The sequence below is a fragment of the Lacerta agilis genome, chromosome Z, assembly GCF_009819535.1.
Source record: "Lacerta agilis isolate rLacAgi1 chromosome Z, rLacAgi1.pri, whole genome shotgun sequence".
NCBI lineage: Eukaryota > Metazoa > Chordata > Lepidosauria > Squamata > Lacertidae > Lacerta > Lacerta agilis.
Genome location: NC_046331.1, coordinates 15,969,820 through 15,989,834, shown reverse-complemented (window position 1 = coordinate 15,989,834; position 20,015 = coordinate 15,969,820). Strand labels below are relative to the sequence as shown.

The window sequence follows — 20,015 nt, the reverse complement described above, 5'->3', positions numbered from 1 at the left end:
GGCAGGAGGAGGAGGAGGAGCCACCAGCCACCGAAGCTTCACCACACTCAGCTCCACACTCAGCTCCACATTCGGCCTCCTCTGCAAATGATTGTTCTCAACATTCCCCCAATACTTTATGAGGTGGGGAGAAGGCACCTGGGTTCCTTTATAGTTGGTGCTTGCAGGCTTCCCATGCAGGCATCTGGCTGGCCACTGTGAAAACAGGAGGCTGGACTAGATGGGCCACTGGCCTGATCCAGCAGGACTCTTCTTGTATTCAGAAGCATTAGCACCTCTGATATTGAAGCGAGTATACAGCCAGCATGACTTGTAGCCACTGACAAGACTTGTCCTTCATGAATCTGTCTGGTTGGTACCTAACTGTCTCGGGAGACAATGGAGAAGTGCGCCCTTGGGTGAAGTCAAATTGCTGGAAGGTTACAGCACCCGACATGGCTGCAGAGACCAATACGGGAGAGAAGTTTTGTTACCAGTCACCAGCGTGGCAAATTCCTACATATTGCTTAGGAATATAGCTAGCTCAGTATGGTTGACACTGACGGGCAGCGGCTCTCCAGGGTTTCAGGAAGTGGGCATTCCTCAGTTCTACCAGGAGACAGCAGGGATTGAACCTGGAGTCTTCAGAATACAAAGCAGGTACTCTGCCACTAAGCTCTGGCCCTTTCCTTAAAAATACAAGTAAGATTCTGGTCCTCGTGGCTCTGAATAAAAATACGAGTAAGATTCTGGTCCTCGTGGCTCTGAATAAAAATACGAGTAAGATTCTGGTCCTCATGGCTCTGAATAAAGACCTAAACTAAATGGAACATAGGATGGTGCTCTGCCACTCAGGCAGAGCCCTTGCTTCCCTTCCGCTGTCCTGAATGTACCAATCCCCACCACCACATTGACTGCCACCTGCTTCCCAGAGTCCCCACCACCAGGTGACTCACCTGAGGGCTGCCAGTTCCAAATCCAAGTCCAGGGGTAGAGGGTCCAGACATGGGGTGAGCCCCCATCGGGGAGCTGATGACTGAGAACGGAGGCCCCATGCCGTTGATGGGTGAGCTGAGGGTGCTGATGGGTGAGTGGAGCTGTCCAGGGGACCCCAAAGAGCCGCCAATGCCTGTGCCCATCGATGGATGGAGAGAAGGTGCAGTCATAGGCCCTCTGCTGGTCGGAGAGCTTAAGGAGGTGGAATTGACTGGGCTGGAGAAATCTGTGAAGCGAAAAATGAAAAAACAGACACTGTCAGTTGAAAAAGAGACCAGGGATGTATCACATATCCATACTAAATAGGCCAAATCTCTCTCTCTAAAAATGAAGAAAGTATAAAGCTAATATTTCATTGCAGGGAGTTGAAATAGATGATGCGTAGGGTCCTGTCCAACTCTACACTACTGGGTTTCATTCATTCACAAACACACACACACACACACACACACACACACACACCATCCTGGGGGAAGTACTGAAAGCACCAACAGACAAGAAATAAATTAAGTAATTCGATTTATTTGTGTATTTATTTACTTCATAAAAATTATGTACCTCTTGATTGTATAAAACCTCAAAGCCGTTTACAAAAATAAAAAATACACATACACACACGGACACACAAACACACACACACACACACACTTCCACCAAAATTTATTTATTTCCTTTAATCCAAGGAGTTACAGGAAGCCTAGCAGGAGCTCTACACAGTTTGCTATGGCCCTTCTCCTAAAAACAAAGTAAGATTCTAGTCCTCATAATCCTGAACAAAGGCTTGAATGAAAAAGGAGCAAAGGAAGCTACCTTACACCGAGTGAGACCACTAGCACATCTTGCTCAGTAGTGTCTATGCTGACCTGCACCAGCAGCTCTCTGGGGTTTCAGACAGAATCATAGAATTGGAAAGGACGTTGTCTAGTCCAACCCCCATGTGATGCAGGAATATGCAGCTGTCCCTTAAAGGGATTGAACCTGCAACCTTGGCATTCTCAGCACCACTCTCTAACCAACTGAGCTATCCAGGCTGGCATGGGTTCCCAGCCCTACCTGGAGATGCCGCTGAGGATTGAACCTGGGACCTTCTGCATGCAAAGGAGATGCTCTCAAGTCAGATTCTAGTCCTTGTTGTTCTGAATAAGAGGCCAAATTGAACAGGAACACAGGAAGCTGCTTTAGCCCAAGCCAGACCATTGGTCCATCTACCTCAGCATTCTCTACACTGACAGGCAGTGGCTGTTTAGGGAACATTCCCTTGGGCTGAAAAAGATTCCACATCCATGCTTTCAATGTACCCACCAGTGTACACCCAAAGTTGTTGTTTTTTAAATGAATAGGACAAGCATATGCATACATTATTTATTTGTTGATTTATTGAAATGTCGAACCCGCCCTTCAAGCGAGTAAATTTCAAGGGCAGCTTACCAAAAATAAAAACAGAAGCACATGCAGGGTTTTATTCCAGGGGGTGGGGGTGGGGGGCTGGGCCTGAGAGGTTGTCAGTCTCCCCCAAGGGTACATTATGCTGCCAATCCAGGCTTGACAGGACATGGCATGGGAAATCATTTATTTAAAAGATGTAGATGCTGCCACTTTGTGAAGCCTGAAAAGAATTAAAAGAACCACCAGCATGCACCTCCTCTGTGAAAGATGCACTGGGGCACCAGAGTTTGGGAAGCAAATCCCTCAGCCCTCGGAGTGATCACAGGTTAAGAACGAAGGGTGCTGCCTCAGACCAACGCAGACCGTAGGCTAAACCACCTTGAATGAACTGAAGCTACACAAGATTGTAAGGAGGGCCTCCTGGATCAGACCAATTGCCCATTTAGTCCAGCATCCTGCTCTCATATCGGCCAACCAGGTGCCCATTCTGGGAAACCTGCAATTTGGACCTGAGCACAAGAACACTCTCCCTTCCTGAAGTTTCCAGAAACTGGTATTCAGAAGCATTGCTGCTTCCGAATCTGGAGGAAGAGCATAGCAATTGTAGCTAATAGCCATCTATAGCCTAGCCCTCCATGAATTTGTCCAGTCCTCTTTTAAAGCCATCTAAAAGGTAAAGGGACCCCTGACCGTTAGGTCCAGTCGTGGCCGACTCTGGGTTTGTGGCACTCATCTCACTTTACTGACCGAGGGAGCTGGCGTACAGCTTCCGGGTCATGTGACCAGCATGACTAAGCCACTTCTGGTGAACCAGAGCAGCGCACGGAAATGCTGTTTACCTTCCCGCCGGAGCGGTACCTATTTATCTACTTGCACTTTGATGTGCTTTCAAACTGCTAGGTTGGAAGAAGCAGCGACTGAGCAACGGGAGCTCACCCCGTCGCAGGGATTTGAACCGCCAATCTTCTGATCGGCAAGCCCTAGGCTCTGTGGTTTAACCCACAATGCCACATGCGCTCATCTAGGGTGGTAGTAATCACTGCCTCCTGTAGGAGCAAGTTCCATAATTTATGCACTGCATGAATAATGAGTTTCTGTCCTGAATTTACCAACATTCAGCTTCATCGGATGCTCAGGATTTTTAGCCTCATGAGAGGGGGAGGAAAAACTATCCACTTTCTCTATGCCATACACAATTTTATAAAATTCTATGATCAAACCTGCTAGTCCAACCTCTGCAAACACAACTCTCCGAAATGCTTTTAAAAGCAACTATGAGTGTACTGGTTTTGACACCAGAGGAACACATTAGCAGAGCATATCATTCTCCCTGTAAATTGCATCTATTTCCTTCCACGTTAAGTGATCTTTATGCATTTCTAAACTTTGGTATATTTCCATTATGCCTAAAAATCCGAGCTAAATCTATTCAAAATTTGCTGAGTGATTACAGTGGGTGGAAGGCAAAACCAGACTGTGTGCATGCAATTCAGGCCTAGGTTACAGGCCGCCTGGAGCTCAGGAGTTTCATCTGCATAACAAAAGACAGAGGGAATTCAAAAACCCTCCAATGACATTGTTAGTAGCTGGCAGGCAGCCAATCCCTGCTGAGATAGGGCCAGTGTTCTGATTCGCTTATTGCCTGGGCCAGTTTACAGTATATATACTGGGCCAAATGCCCCTGTTTGTCATTCTTGTTCTTCTTGTTCCTGATGTTCCAATAAATCCTTTTTGAGCTAAATCTCCATCTTGGGTCATGCCTGAACCCACCTACACTTCAGAAGGGTTCCATCCCCCTCACCTGGCAAGGTCCAGGCAAAATCTTCCATTCTTCTAACTCAGTAACTTCTGTGGTGCCAGGAGGCAGAAAGAAGTCAAGTAAGATCCTGGGAGCTAAATTCATCCACCCACCCCATAGGAGGTCCCCTGCCATTATCTCTGCACGATTCCCTGATCTGTTTCTGCCTTCTTCCAACCTGTGTCCAAATGGGATATAATTGGATCGTTTGCATGCTCTTTATGGAGAGACACTGAAGAACAGCCACCTGCTTAGAGGAAGTTGTTGGCCAAGTCTCTGCATGAGTCACTGCGCTGTGCTTGCCTCCTCTAAGTCATGCTAAGTACAGTAATTCATGCAGACACTGTTTTGAGATAGGTCAGTCCTTTCAGAAAGGTGTCCATTCGTCATCTGAAAAGGTAAACCTTTCCTCAGCTGTTGGAGCAAAGCCTGCAGTTCTAATGAGTGCTGTGCTGAAATCTATCCTTTAAATTTCTCAAAACTTTGTTTTCCTTGGAAAATACACACTCCCAGGGCATGTCACCACTATGAGATGGCCATGGGTGGAACATGCATTCCCCCCCCCCTTCCCATTGGATATTTCTCCACCAAACTGCAGCCTCCCTGGTTGCCCACTCTTCCTGATCTGAAGAAGCCCGGTCAGAGCAGTTATCTTACAAAGTATTTGCCTGGACTTTGATTGAAGTGTGAGAAGTCAGAGAACCTGCATATTTTTCTTTCCCTTAAGCATATCCCTAGCACTCTGCAACCCCTTGCCCAGTGGCTGAGCTTCCTTATATGAAAAGAGCCTATTAAGGGAGTTAAGCTCATGATATCTTTGCCTGGGCTTCAGTTAAAGGGTGGGAAATTGAGGAGGATGGAGAATGCAGACCATGAATGAGACAGCTTTTTCCTTCCCTTAAACATAACTACAGCACACTCCACGGCATCCCCAGGTGCCTGCCCTTCCTGATTTGGGGGGGGGGACACCTGTGAGAGGAGGTGACCTTGTGGTGTCTTCCCCTTGGGCTTTGTTGGAAGTGTAGGAAGTCAGGGAGACTGCAGAGTGCAGATAGTTGGTGAGGTGTTGAATGAAAGAGCAAATACTCTCAAAACAACACCCTCAAAAATAAAGGAAGCACATCAAAAACCCTGCACTGAATTTTCCTCTTCCCCTTGATCATTTTTAAACACAAGTTCTTTCCCCACTAACTGATGGAGAATGGTTAGAACAAAAACACAGGAGAAATATTCGGAACTGTGTGGCTTTTCATTGGTGTGGGCGGGGGGGGGGGTGGAATATACTTCAGCTACTAAAAAATTTGGGAATGACACACATGCAATCCAACATGATGAACTTAGGATAACATGAGCAAAGAAAACATTAGAGGGGCTAAAGAGCATTTGGCTCAAATTATCAGACATATATTTACACACAGTTTCTTCTGTACTCTCCATCTCTTTTGATGTAAGGAGAAATTAGCAGACTTCCTCAGGTATTAAGGCATTTCCCAGGAGCTCAAAACACTTTTACATACAAACCTCAAAAAATGGGTCTCATTGCCACTGCATTCTCACCTCTACAGATACTTAAGGGTTTAAAAAATCAACATACTCCAGACTTTGGATACTGTTCCAAAGTCGCCCAAACATGACTGTGTTGTGCAAAGCAGTGGCAACGTTACCACTAGAAAACACAAATGGAAAGGTACAAACCCTACTTCCCCAAGGCCTGTCGGAATAAAACAGACTTCACCTGCTGGCAGAAGAACAACAAGGAGGGAGGAGGAAGTCCAGGTTCCTCCCCAGCAAGGAAGTTTGCAGAGTCTTGGAGCAGCCACTGAGAAGGCGCTCTCCCAACTTCTATGTCCCCAGCAAGTATGCTTGTGAGGGTGGCAGGACGGAGAGAAGGACTTATCCCAATGGTCTCAGAGCCCAGGCAGGAGAATACAGTCCTATGCCACACACCTCTATCACATATGGTGTGAATGTGGCCGGATCCTCCATGAATTTTTTTCAATCCATAATTGAGGGCTTAGTCTCTAAAGACTAAGATCAGGCCAATGGCTGATCTAGTCCAGCATCCTGTTCTCACAGTGGCCAACCAGATTCCCCAATGGGAAGCCCAAAAACAGGACCTGAGCCCAAGAGCCCTCTCCCCTCCTGTGGTTGCCAGCAACTGGTATTCAGAAGCATGGCCCCTCTGACCCTGGAGGCAGGACATAGCTATTAGGGCTAGTAGCCACCGATAGCCTTCTCCTTCATTTATTACTCCAATCTTTCAACACCATTTAGGTTGGTGGCCATCAATGCCTCCTGTGGGAGAGAGTTCCACAGTTAAACTATACGCTGCATGAATTTTCCAACATTCAGCTTCGTTGGATGTCTAGCCTGCAATGGAGAATCTGTGGTTTCCGTGGCTGCAACAAGCAGCCTCTCAGGTTTTCAGTGGTGACTGTGTTGCTGCCTGACTCCCAGCATGCACTGGGATGGCTCATGCCTGGCCCATATTGGTTTTTCTTCCAGGAGGGCTCTGCGACCATGAGACGCCAGTATCACACTTCATCCTTCGGGGGCTGATACGAATGAACAAGGAAAACCTGTCACGACAGGCAGGCCGACAGGTTGTCCGGGATCGTTACGGCCTTTTAATTACATTCAACTGCAGTTTAATGGGCTCTAGGCAATTTGGAAATGATGTAATGGGCTACGTGTGGGGAGCAGAGCTTTGGCTGAAAAGCATAGAAGTGAGTTGGAGGTGTTTTGGGCTGTTGATGTGTGTTTCTTAACAGCAGTAAGGAAATATAAAGAGAAGAACAAAGGGAATTGGTTTTCTTTCCTGACATTCGTGTTGTAAAATTTATCACTCGCCCTATTCAGGCAGATACTGACAGCCTTAGCAAAACAAAAACCCCACATAAATTAAAAGCATCCAAGAGACAGGCAGAAATATGCAACTGCAAAATGGAAGTGGATAGACACACTCTGTCCTCTAGGTCTATGCTGTCCTCCTTCCCTCTTTCTCTCCCTCTTTGTAATGCATGTTGGCTGGAAAACGGCATTGCAAAATTCAGACAAGTGTGAATCGCTGGGTTTTTCAGCTCACATACTATTTTGGAAAGCGCAAACTGGGAAGGCCAATCTTTAAATGAAAACCAAATCAAATGTCTTCCCCACCCCACCCCCCATTCCTAACCTGGAACCAACATGAAAGCGGGCACCACATCTGATGTGAGCACAGAAGTTAAGAAACTTTAGAAGAGCCTACTAGATCAGGTCAGTGCCCATCTAGTCCACCCTCCTGTTCTCACAGTGGCAGACCAGACACCTCAATGGGAAACCTGAAAGCAGGACCTGAGCACAGGAGCACTTTCCCCTCTTTCGGTTTCCAACAACTGGAATTCAGAAGCATTACTGCTTCCAAATAGGACTAGCCATTGATAGCCTTATTCTCCTTCATCTGGGTTGGTGACCATCACTGCTTCCTGCGGGAGGGAGTTCCGTAGTTTAAAAGTTATTTCCCCAGAGACTGGGCCTGCCATTGCTCTGTCACAGAGCTAATGCTATCTTCTCAACAGAAGTTGTTCAGCTGGAGCAGAGCGGCCTACATTCCGCCCACCAGTGGGCAATCAGGCTTTACCTAGCTGATATCGACATGTTACGGGTGGATATATTTGGGGAGGGTGGACATGGCAATAGCTGGGGGGGGGGGAACAGCCTGAGAACTGCCTGTCTAAGTCCCACAGGAAGAGGCCCAGCCTGATAAGGGAAAGAAGACCTGTGTCTGCTGGGAGCAGAGGTTGGCTCCCTCTGTGTACAGGACAGGGGAGTTCCTTTTAAAAACACAAGGCTGGATTTTGCTCCTCCTGCTCACACAAGAGAGCTCGGCCTCCCTGACAAGAGCATATGAAGAACCTGCTGGACCAGGCCAAAGGAGGCCCATCTCATCCAGCCTCCTCTTCACACAGTGGCCAACCAGATGCCCATTATGGGAAGCCTACAAGCAGGACCCAAGCACAAGAGCTCTCTCCCCTCCTGCAGTTTCCAGCAACTAGAATTAAGTGTTACTGCCTCTGACCATGGAGGCAGAGCATGACTATCATTGCTAGTAGCCACCAATAGCTTTCTACATGAATATGCTCAATCCTCTTTTAAAGCCATCCAAGTCAGTGGCCATCACTGACTCCTGTGGAATTGAGTTCCATAGTTTAACCATGTTTTGCATGAAGAAGGATTTCTTCTTTTTTTAAAAAAACTTTAATTGGACGTCCATAGTTTCAAATGTGATGGGAAATTATGAGAATTGTAGTCCAGAAATAGCTGGAGGTTCCATGTTTCTGCTGGGAACCTAGCATCATCATATATTAAGACTTGTATTATGGAAGGTACACAGATCTTTAGGATTACATGCATGCAACAACCTGTCTTGGGATTTATACCAATGCAATGCAACAAACTTTATGGTTTTTTTCCACTCCTCCAATTGAATTGCCTATTTTGCCTCTTCTTCCCTCCCTCTCCCCAGCCCCCAGCTTGCATCTGAAAAAAAAAAAACATTTTGCAGAAGGGAAGTGGTTTTGGAAATGTTTTGAGGCCTAGTTAGAATGTGAACTCCCCTCCCCCATGGAAACGAAAGATGGTTTGTTTCAACACCCATCCTTTTTTGGGTCTACATTCCTTAACTGGCACAGAGCCTAATTGGGAACAAGCAAAAAGTTCTTCCATCAATGAGTCGTGCTTGGTGGTCCTGAGGCAACACGTGCGCACATGCATGCACACACACTCACACACATTTTCCAGGGTCACATTCTCTGACCCCAACTTCCCTCAACTACCAGCCCAACACAGCCCTAAGTTAACTCTTTCCTTGCTGCAGAAATTCTGATTGCCCCCTTCTCACAAAATGCACCCCTTCCACACACCTGCTTTGTTCAGGGCAGCACAATGGCAAACTGGAAGGGCTGGGCACTCCTAGCCAAAAAGAGGTTTTGCAACTGGTGTTAGGTGGCCACAGCATGGCATAGCAGTCTCTTTCTCAGCCTTTCTTAACCTGGGGTCCCTAGATATTGGACTACCATTCCCATCATTCCTAGCCAGTATGGCCAATGGTCAGGGATAATGGAAGTTGTAGTTCAAGAGCATCTGTGGACCCAAGGTTGATAAAGGCTGCATTAGAGAGATACATACAATGGAACTTAAAGAAAATCTGGAAAAAATATTGGAGCACTCCAAATAATTTGTCCATGTTTGTGTGTGCAGAAAAAAGTAGACTACTTGAAAGGTAATACATGGAGATTTGCACTGATTGTTGGAATGCATCCCTTGTTATTATTATTATTATTATTATTATTATTATTATTATTATTATTAATAGAGTATAAGACTATTTGTATAATCTTAAAAGGTCTTAAAATCTTAGAAGGGAGCATGGCTATGACTATCATGAAGAAACAGGCTCTGCACTTCCGAATTTGCCACTACACTACCAGCTGAAACCTCCAAGAGCCAATGTGGTGTGGCAATCAGAGTCTTGCATTGGGGGTGGTAATCTCCCTGAAGCCACCCAGAAGAAACCTCAATTTCCAAATGCATCCATCCTCCCACTCATGCCCATTGCCTTTTCACAATTCCCCAAGCTGCATGAGTATAGAAATCCGGTGACCAAAAGTGGCAGTCTGCCAAAGTGTGCAGGCAATCTGCCATCTGCCCATGAGACTGAACAGGTGATTTCACACTATTTGGGTGGCAGGTATAATTAAAAACAAACAATAACAACCTTCAGTCCGTGGTTGTGCAATGGCAGCCTAGCCAGCCATCTCCGTCTGTTGCACAGAGTCACTGGGTTCAGAGATCTCAACCAGACGTGCTATTTACTGCCCATTTTGGTTAAAAAATACAACCTGGGTGATGCAACTTTTTTTTTTTTTTTGCTGTAGCAACTGAGAGTGTGGGTGAGAGAGAAGAGCATTGAGTACTGAGGATAAGAACAGGCCTGTCTAGTCCAGCTTCCTGTTCTCACAGTGGCTGACATGATCCCCCCCTAAGGGAACTCCACAAGCAGGACCTGGGTGAAATAGCAACTCTCCCCCACTTGGGATTTTGAGAAACTGGACCATCTTCCCTTCTGCAGTTTGCAGCAACTGGTATTCAGAAGCATCAATGCCTCTGGCTGTAGAGGCACAGCACAACCATCACGGCTAGTAGCCATGGATAGCCCTCTCTTTCATGAATTTGTCCAATCCTTTTGTAAGGCAATCCATGTTGGTGGCCATCACTGCCTCCAGTGGGAGAGAGTTCCATGGTTTAACTATGTGCTGTGTGCAGAAGTCCTTCTTATTCTCTGCCCTGAATCTTCGAACGCTCAACTTCATGGAATGCCCACGAGTTCTAGTGTTATGGGGGGCAGGGCTTTTCTTTTTCCTCTTTCTCCACGCCATGCATAACTTTATAAGCATCTATATCCCCTCCTACTTGCCTTTTCTCTAAACTAGAAAGCCTCGAATGCTGCACAGTTTCATCATAGAAGAGTCACCCCATCCCCTTTAGCATTATGGTTGCCCTTCTCTGAACCTTCCCCAACTCTCGTCTTACAACTGTAGCCTTACATCTTCCCTATGTCCCTTTCTTCAGATTGTAAGATATATCATTGCACTTGCTCCAAAAGGCAGTAGAAATCAGTCCTGCTGCTCCTTCTGCCAAGGTGCCCCTGGATATCTGCCCTAAAGTCTCAACATAGCAGTGCTACGGCAAATTGATGGTGACACTAGAAGCTTGTTTCTTGTACCAGAGTCAAGCTCATCTTCACACTTACAAGAGATGCCTGTGCTTTTTAAAAGACATGGTGGCAGAGACTGGGGTGCAGAAGGAAATGACTGGGAGAATATTAATTTGCTGGGGGCGCTATGTGATCCACAGCTGCTGCTCTCGCAGGACTGGTGGGTGATTTATAGGGTTCTTATGTGCAGGAAACTCCTTTGCTGACTTGCTTCCCTTCATTCCCTGGGCCCTTTTCTCTTTCCCAGAGTAGAACCACCTTGGGAAGTGAGCAAAGGCGTTGTTCATACATCATGCACATGATTTATTTCACTCACCAAAAACGCCAAAGCTGCCATTGGATACACACGCACGCACACACATGTCTGCAAAAACAAAAACAAAAAAACTACTTACTGGAATCCCTGATCCAATATTCAATAACCTTTGATAAAGGGCTGCAACCATCTCATTGCATCACACGTATTCAGGCCATTGGTCCACATGTGAGAGAGGCTTACTGGAGATGCTGCCAACAATTGAACCTGGGACCTCCTGAATGCAAAATGTGCTCTCCCACTGAACTACATCCCTTCCCCTAAACATAATGCAATATTCTAGTCCTCATCATTCTGAGGAACAGACTGAATTAAACTGGAGCAAGGAAGCTCCTGGGAGCTTCTGCATGCTGAGCAGATGCTCTTAACCACAGAGCTATGGCTCTTCCACTGAAAATAAAACAAGATCCTAGAACTCATGGTTCTGAATAAATAGGACTCTGGGGGGTCTTCTGCATGCAAAGGAGCTGCTTTACTGCTGAGCTGCAGCCCTTCGCGAGCCTAGAAAGAAATGTGCACAAAGTATAATAACGATAAGCAAATCTTCAGTGCTCTGGAGAGAGCCGAGCACCCTGATTAGAACTTTGCAAAGACACTTCCTCAGAAGCAATCCACTGTCTCTCTTCTCCTTGCAGAGCTGCCCAAATAATTTCCCTCTTGGCAACTAGCTTCCACCAAAGCCCGTAAACAGCCACAGCTTCGGGAAAAGCCCAACCAAAGCTTCTGCGTTGTCTTCTTCCTTTCAAGCATTAAAAAGGCGCAGACTCAAGGTTCAGCCAGCTCCTTTGAAGCACTGTGTGCAACTTCTCTTGCTTAACTCAGAAAAGCTGTTCTTAATAAAGCCATAACAGAGGTGTCTTTTCATGGTGTTTGCCAGTGAAGGGTGACTTTTACCATTTCAAAGCTGTCCTGGAACAACACATTGAGGCTGAAAGAGGGCTGGTTCATGTGCTAATCGGAAGGACCGTTCCAAAAACCAGGTCCCAGGTCAGGGGAGCCAAATAACAGAGGTGGGAGCCACCTCTAACATTCATTATGATGTTTCTAACAGTTATACAGAATGCTCACAAAGCAGTAAGAGAATGCCACTATCACATAACCACTGGTAAAAATGTAAAATCGGCAATAGAATTATATATTTGTAGAGTTGGAAGGGATCCCAAGGGTCTTCTAGTCCAACCCCTTGCAATGCAGGAATAATGCAACTCATCGTCTATAAATGTAGCTGAGACGAGTAGGTAAGAGCTTAAATGTTATGGGACTCTGTGAATTTCTTCTAATATGCACATAGGAGTGTAGGAAGCAGTCTTATACCAAGTGTATTGTCTATACCAGTGATGGCCAAACTTGGCCCTCCAGCTGTTTTGGGACTACAACTCCCATCATCCCTAGCTAACAGGACCAGTGGTCAGGGATGATGGGAATTGTAGTCCCAAAACAGCTAGAGGGCCAAGTTTGGCCATCACTGGTCTACACTGACTGACAGAGGCCCTTTGAGGGTTTCATGCAGGGATAATTGCCCCTGGGCTGAAGAAGGCTAAACAATAGTCCTTAAAAGTCCAGTAAGGGTCTAGTTCTCATGGTTCTGAACAAAGTGACAAAATAAGTATGAGGCCTAGGAATCTCAGTGCATCTGGCTGGGCTTCATAGGCAACTGACCTGGTTCAGAAGTGCCCTTTTTATGTTATTAGATCCGTTGGTTTCCCCATTAGGGCATCTGGTTGGGCACTGAGAGAACAGGATGCTGGGGCAGATGAGCCATTGGCCTGATCCAGCAAGCCCTTCTTATGTTCTCAGTTGCATGAAGAGAAATATCTGACTAGGGCTACAACTTCAGCCCCACTTCCATTGCAGCAATGAAAAGGATCCTGCATCTCTCTTTCTTTTCATGCCACTGAATCTGCTTCAAATTACCCAAGAATGCCAGATCCCCAAACAGACCACATGGAGAGACTCAGCCCCATTGTGATTCTAAGCCATTCCTGGCATGCCACAGACATAGCTGAAATATTTCTGCCTAAGCAGGATAGCGGACAAAGGGAAATGGAAGCCTGGGACACCCTGTGGGCGCAAAAGGGTTTAGAGAGCAGCAAAACCACACAAACTGTGTGGCTCTCTAACCACTGCGCAGAACTGTATCTCTTTCTTCCTTCCTTCCTTCCTTCCATGCCAAGCAGGCTAAAGCATGCACTTTGCTGTGCTTGCACCCCAAAATAATAAGATGGGTGGTCCTACTGGCTGGTCATAAAAAAACAGGATCAGGCCAAAGGGGGACATGTAGAACAGCATGCTGTTCTCATAACCAGATTGCCTGTGGGAATCCTGCAAGCGGAAGCAGAGCACAAGGACACTGTCTCCTTCCATGGCTTCCAGCAGCAGGTATTATGCAGAAGCATTGCTGCCTCCCACTGTTTAGGCAGAGCATAGCCATCATGGCTAGCAGCCACCAACAGCCCTCTCCTCCTTGAATTTGTCTACCAGTAATTCATTCAGAGCCATCTAGATTGAGGACCATTGCCACCTCCTGCAGGAGGGGAGTTCCATCGTTTAACTATGAACTGAGTGAAGAAGCCCTTCTTTTTAGCTGTCCAACATTCAGCTTCATGGTAGGCCCCCTACTTCTAGTGTCATGATGGAGAAGAACTCTTCTCTACCCACCCCCTCTCCCCCAGGAAGAGCAGAGCAGCAAGGCCCTGGAACCGGAATCTCGGGTCTTGGCACCAGCTGGAGGAATCCGAGGCCTCGAGGGGGTTGCATCACTTCTCTTCAGGTCTGGCCAGGCTTCCCATCCACACACACACACACACACACACACACTGCAAAATTCATTCTAGCCCTATGATCTGAGTGTTGCTGAACCTGTTTCTCCAAGTGTCTCGATTCTCTCACACACAGCTCCATCCCAATTGGGAGGGCAAGTCTCAACAGCTACACTAGTTGTCCAACAGTCAGAAGTACAAGCCTTTTATCCCCCATCACGTCAGGTAAATACAATGCAGGGGTTGCTCTGAGAAACCCCCCCCCCTTTTCATTGCAAACCCTTCTCTACCTAACTAGGTGTTAGAATTAAATAAAAAATTCCTTCCAGTAGCACCTTAGAGACCAACTAAGTTTGTTCTTGGTATGAGCTTTCGTGTGCATGCACACTTCTTCAGATACGGTATCTTTTTCAGATATGGTATCTGAAGAACTGTGCATGCACACGAAAGCTCATACCAAGAACAAACCTAGTTGGTCTCTAAGGTGCTACTGGAAGGAATTTTTTTATTTTTTTATTTTGTTTTGACTATGGCAGACCAACACGGCAACCTACCTGTAACTAGGTGTTAGAATTGCCCAACATTTTCGTTGCAGTCCCAGGAAATATACAGCTTGAAGCCATTTTTTATTGATTGATGCAGTGTGTCTGTGTGTGAATAAATTATGCCCTGTTTATTAAGTATATGTTGTAAGCTGCACTATTTTCTGCAAGGAGAAATAAGTAATATTTTATTTTAAGTTTTGTAGAGAGCAAGTGTGGTGCAAGTGGTCACTGGGAGGCCAGGGATGAAATTCCCACTCAGCAATGAAGCTCACTGGGTGACTTTGAGGGCAGTCATTGCCTCTTAGCTTGATCTACTTCACAGGGTTGTTGCAGAGATTGAATGGGGGAAGTAAACCCAAGTACGCCACTTTCAGCAACCTTGTGGGGGAGGGGGAGTGGGGGTGTGAATACAATAAATAAGGAAGAGTATACATGAGTAGCCAACAGTAGTTGCAGGGAGAAGGTCAGGAGGGTCAAAGCTCAGGATGAACTCAGACTTGCAAGAGAGGTTAAAAAGAATTTTTAAAAAGGTTTCTTTGGCTATGTTTGAAGCAGGAGGAAGAACAAGCAAATGGTAAGTCCTCTGCATGGAGAAGACAGAGAAATGCTATTGGGTGACAGAGAGAAGACGGAACTACTCAACACCTACTTTGTCTCTGTCTTCACCCAAAAGGAAAGCAGTGCCAAACCTGGTGATAACAGAATAAACCATGCCAGGAGGCAGCTGCAGCCCAAGAGGAGGCAAGGAGACACCTAGCTACTTTAAATTAATTGGGATTCAATATGACTTTAACAGACTGGAGAACTGGGCCCAAACTAACAAAATGAAATTGCATAGGAACAAATGCAAGGAATGCAAGGCAGGAAGAGTGAGCTGAACAAAGGTAATGCATTTGTAATACAGGGGGACCCCTGATTTACCAATAGCACATCTGAAAAGGATCTTGGGGTCGTAGTAGACCATAAACTGAACATGAGTCAACACGGTGATGCAGGAGGAGCAGCAGCAGCAGCAGCAAACAAACAAAAACAAAAACAAAACCCTAGTATAGTCATACCTTGGGTTACGTTCGCTTCGGGTTGCGTTTTTTCAGGTTGCAAACGTGGCAAACCTGGAAGTGTTTACTTCCAGGTTTTGCCGCGTGCACATGCGCAGAAGCGTTCTGAGTGGTCTGCACATGCGCAGAAGCGCTCTATCGCGCTTTCGCGAATGCGCAAAAGCGCCACTCAGATTACAGATCGGGTCCATAACCCAAGGTACCACTGTACTATTCTAAGCTAAATGAACAAAACTATCATGTCCTGATCAAGAGAACTAATAGTACCATTCTATTCTGCCTTGGTCAGAGCCAGTGTGGGTAAACTGCATACCTGTGAAGGGAAGTAGCAGGAGGAGGCCAGAGCACCAGGTGCACAATTTTAAGGGTCTCAAGTTAGGTGTCCACACACACACACACACACACACACACACACACACACAGAGGGATCCTTTTTCCATCCTGCCTGCCACTGGGGGTCTCTGGGCTCCAGAGCCTGGCCTGGGCTCACCGCCACATCACTGGACCCTCGCTGATTGGGGCTAGTGTTGGGGGGCAGGGAGAGAGATTTGCCCACCAAAGTCTGCATCAGCTGGCTGGGCTCCTCCCTGTACAGGTAGCCAGGGGCACAATGCAACCCCACTTGGCTCCAGTGGCCATGCCTGTACCTGGCATGCAGGCTCTGTGAACCTGGCACGTCCCATGCACATGTGCCCAGCAGCGCTGGCCGTGAGGGCTGGCCTGGTGTGGTGGGTTCTGTTGACCCACTGTGCCCTGCCCCTGTACCTGTGTGCACCTGTGTGAGTATGAGGTGGCCCAACTCACTCTGGTCATGGCCCCAGAGGCTTGCCTAAAATAGGTGAACACAGAATCAGCCCTACAGGAGGAGGAATTTTGTGCTGGTGCAAAGAGTCAAATCAGATTTGGTTGGGTCAAACCACAGTTTGAAATTCTGGCTTGGAGGCCAAGCGCAAGCCACAGTTTGCTGGGTTGGATTTCACAGTAAACAGTGGCTTGCACAAAACAGTGAATGACCAAAGCAACACAGGACCTGAAAAGCAGTGGGGAGTTTGAAGCTGAGGCAGTGAGAAGCAAGCTATCATCTGAGTGATGGAAAAGGGGAAACGGATTTGGCAGCTGATGTCTATATAATAAAACATGCCTCTTTTGTGTGTGCATGTGACAGAGTTTGGGTTTTTTTGGCACAGGCAAAGCAGGGGAGGAAAAGGCACTCAATATTACGATAAGAATAAAGTGCATGAAGATAAGAGCTGCCAACATAACAAAGCGTCCCTGACAGATGGCCACCTAACATCTGTTTAAAAAACTCCTTTGAAGGAGAGTTCACCACCTTCCAAAAAGTCTGCTCCACTGTTGAACAGAAAGTTCTTCCTGATGTTAGTTGGAATCTCCTTTCCTGGAATTCAAATCCTTTGGTTTGGGTCCTCTCTTCTGGAGCAGCAGAAAACAACCTGGCTCCATCTTCTATATGACACCCCTTCAGATAATTGAATATGGCTATTATATCACCTTTCAGTCTCCTCTGCTCCAGGCTAAACATCCTCAACTCTGAACTGTTCCTCATGAGGCTTCCTTCCTAGATATTGCCAAACACTGAACCTGGGATCCTCTGAATGCAAAGCATGTGCTCTACTGCTGAGCAATATCCCTTAACATAAGAGTACGTTTCTAATCCTCATCATTCTGAAGAATGGGCTGAAGCTCCACCACTGAGTTACAGCCCACCCACTTGACACCTAATGCTTACATAGGAAGCAGCATTATACAGGGTCAGACAATGGGGTCCATCTAGCTCAGGCAGCGGCTCTCAAATATTTCAGGCAGAGCTTTCTCCTACCTGGATGCCACTGGGAACCAAACCTGGGACCTTCTACATGCAAGGCAGGTGTTATAACTCTATATATATATATATATATATATATATATATATATATATATATAATTTTATATAATATTAAATTTGTATACTGCCCTTTGTCTGATGATCCCAGGGCCATTCACAACATACAAGATAAAAACACAACATACATGATAAAAACAAGAAAAACAAATAACAAAACAATAATCCTCCACAAGCACATTTAAAAGCATATAGGATGTTAATCGGCCTATTGAAGAGGAACCTTTTTGCCTGGCACCTAAAGATATGTAGCAAAGAGGCCCGGTGAGCCTCCCTGGGGAGAGCATTCCACAAACAGGGAGCCACTGCAGAAAAGCCCATTCTCGTGTTGCCACCCTCCAGACCTCTTGGAGGAGGCGCATGAAGAAGGGCCTCAGAAGATGGTCACAAGGTCTGGGTTGGTTCAGGTGGAGAGAGGCGGTCCTTGAGGGATGGCAGTCCTGAACCATTTAAGCATTTGCAGGTCAAAACCAGCACTTGGGGCTGGTTGGGCACAGAAACGAAATGGCAGCCAGGATCAATGTAATATGCTCAAAACATCTTGCCCCGCTGGTTCTACCACTGAGTTGCAGTCCTTCCCCTAAAATATCAAGTAAGATTCCAGACCTCATGATTCTTAACAAAGGAATGATTTGTCCAGAGATTTCAGCACAGGTCTTTCCCCAGCCCTACAAATGGAGACTGAAGCTGGGACCTTCTGCTTACAAACCAAATGCTCAAATGGCTGAACTACAGCTCTTCTTTTCTCAGTGCCTTTTGTATTCAGGTATCCAGCAAGCTGTTAGGGTTAGCACTCTTACTGTATGTTGATAATCAGCGCTGGGCACCCTGGGCATGGACCCTGGCAGCCAATGGTGGAGCAGAACTATCGCTCTATCTTGCACAATCCAGGCCCCATATGCAGCAGACTGTAATTAACAGCCCCCAGGGAAGAGGCTTCCCTAATAAATCAAAATACAGTAAATGAAGTTCGGAGAGTGGCTACAAGCCTAGTGGAGGAAGGGTGTAGGCAGAGGAACTCCCACCCTGCCTTAGATAACAGGCACTCTCCGCGCCTCAACTCGTTCTCTCAATCAGATCAGTTCCAGCTGTATTTGAATCAAGTGGATGACTTGGCTGCTGTCCAAGGCTGCATTTCCTGGGTCAGATGCCAGCCACCGTTCCCAGACAACAGCTGCCAGCCAGGCGGGAGGAGATGACAGGGCATGAAAAGGGGAAATGGGAGGCCAATATGGGCAAAGCACACTCCCTCCCCTCTTGTCTCTTCCATCACTAACCACTCACATCCAAGGGAACTGGAGGTCTCCACGAGAAAAGGTTGATTGGACCTAAGACAATCATCCCATGCATTCGTTGCACCCCAAGGAACATAAGAGGAGCCCTGCTGGATCAGACCAATGGCCCGTCTGCTCCAGCATCCTCTTCTCACCAAGGCCAACCAGACATGTGGGTTCCTCCAAACTCCCAGAGCAGATTGGGGGGGGGCGTGGAGGGGGCAGGGAAGTTCTGTTCCTTGAGCGGAATTTGGCCACTAACTTGGGTTGCTTCAAAAGAGGATGCAGCTGAATGTTGGAAGATTCAGGAAGGATGAAAGAAAGCCCCAAAGTTAACCATGGAACTCACTCCCACAAGAGGCACTGATGGCCACCAACCTGAATGGCGTTAAAAAAATGGAACTAATTAATGGCTATTAGCCCTGATGGCTATGTTCTGCCTCCGTGGTTGGAGGCGTTAGGTTTTTCTTTAAAATTGATGTGGTCAATGATGCTACTCAGAGGTGTGTGTTTGTAGCCCTGAACTGAATGATAGCACACCTGTGAGCTTTTGATAATTTGAATAATTGGAGGCAGAGTTTAGTGCTGCACTGAATGCAGCGATGCATTGGATAATTATTTTGAAAACGGTATTTAAGTTACCCAAATGTTTCATTGTGTAGTGTGAGATGCAGTGTGAACTGTTGAGGAATGGTGGTGAGAGGGGTGTATTGCAAACAGGTGAAACTCGAAAAATTAGAATATCGTGGAAAAGTCCATTTATGTAAGCAATTGTTTTTATTAGCTACTGGAGTTTAATACAGTATATGAGATAGACTCATGACATGCAAAGCGAGATATGTCAAGCCTTTGTTTGTTATAATTGTGATGATTATGGCGCACAGCTGATGAAAACCCCAAAGTTGAAATTGTTAATTTGGGGTTCTCATCAGCTGTACGCCATAATCACCACAACTATAACAAATAAAGGCTTGACATATCTCGCTTTGCATGTCATGAGCCTACCTTTTAAGGTTTCACCTTTTAAGTTGAATTACTGAAAGAAACGAACCTTTCCACGATATTCTAATTTTTCGAGTTTCACCTGTATATTTAAAAAAATAAAAAGCAAGCGAATACATTGCGGGCAAGGTTATTTCAACGTCCCTGCCGCTGCAGACACTCGGTTGGTGCGGTTGCCCAACAGGAGGTAGTAATGCTTCTGTTTACCAGTTGCTGGGAACCAGGAGAGTCCTTTGTGCTGAGGAAGC

The 20,015-nt window shown here is 46.4% G+C and overlaps 1 protein-coding gene across 4 annotated transcripts in view; it reads right to left on the bottom strand.

The window, feature by feature from the left end:
- Positions 1 to 20,015, bottom strand: part of RXRA (retinoid X receptor alpha) — a 119,879-nt gene that overhangs the window by 37,151 nt on the left and 62,713 nt on the right. For 3 of the 4 annotated variants that reach the window (XR_004425812.1, XM_033137418.1, XM_033137420.1), the window contains exons 2-3: positions 11,230 to 11,277; positions 936 to 1,201 (exon numbers count right to left, since the gene is read on the bottom strand). Coding sequence is in view for 3 of the 4 variants with exons in the window: in XM_033137418.1 (XP_032993309.1) it covers positions 936 to 1,201; positions 11,230 to 11,277 (314 nt within the window). In the remaining variant the exon portion in view is untranslated. The remainder of the gene's footprint in view (positions 1 to 935; positions 1,202 to 11,229; positions 11,278 to 20,015) is intronic. The other variant, XM_033137419.1, reaches the window with a different exon arrangement.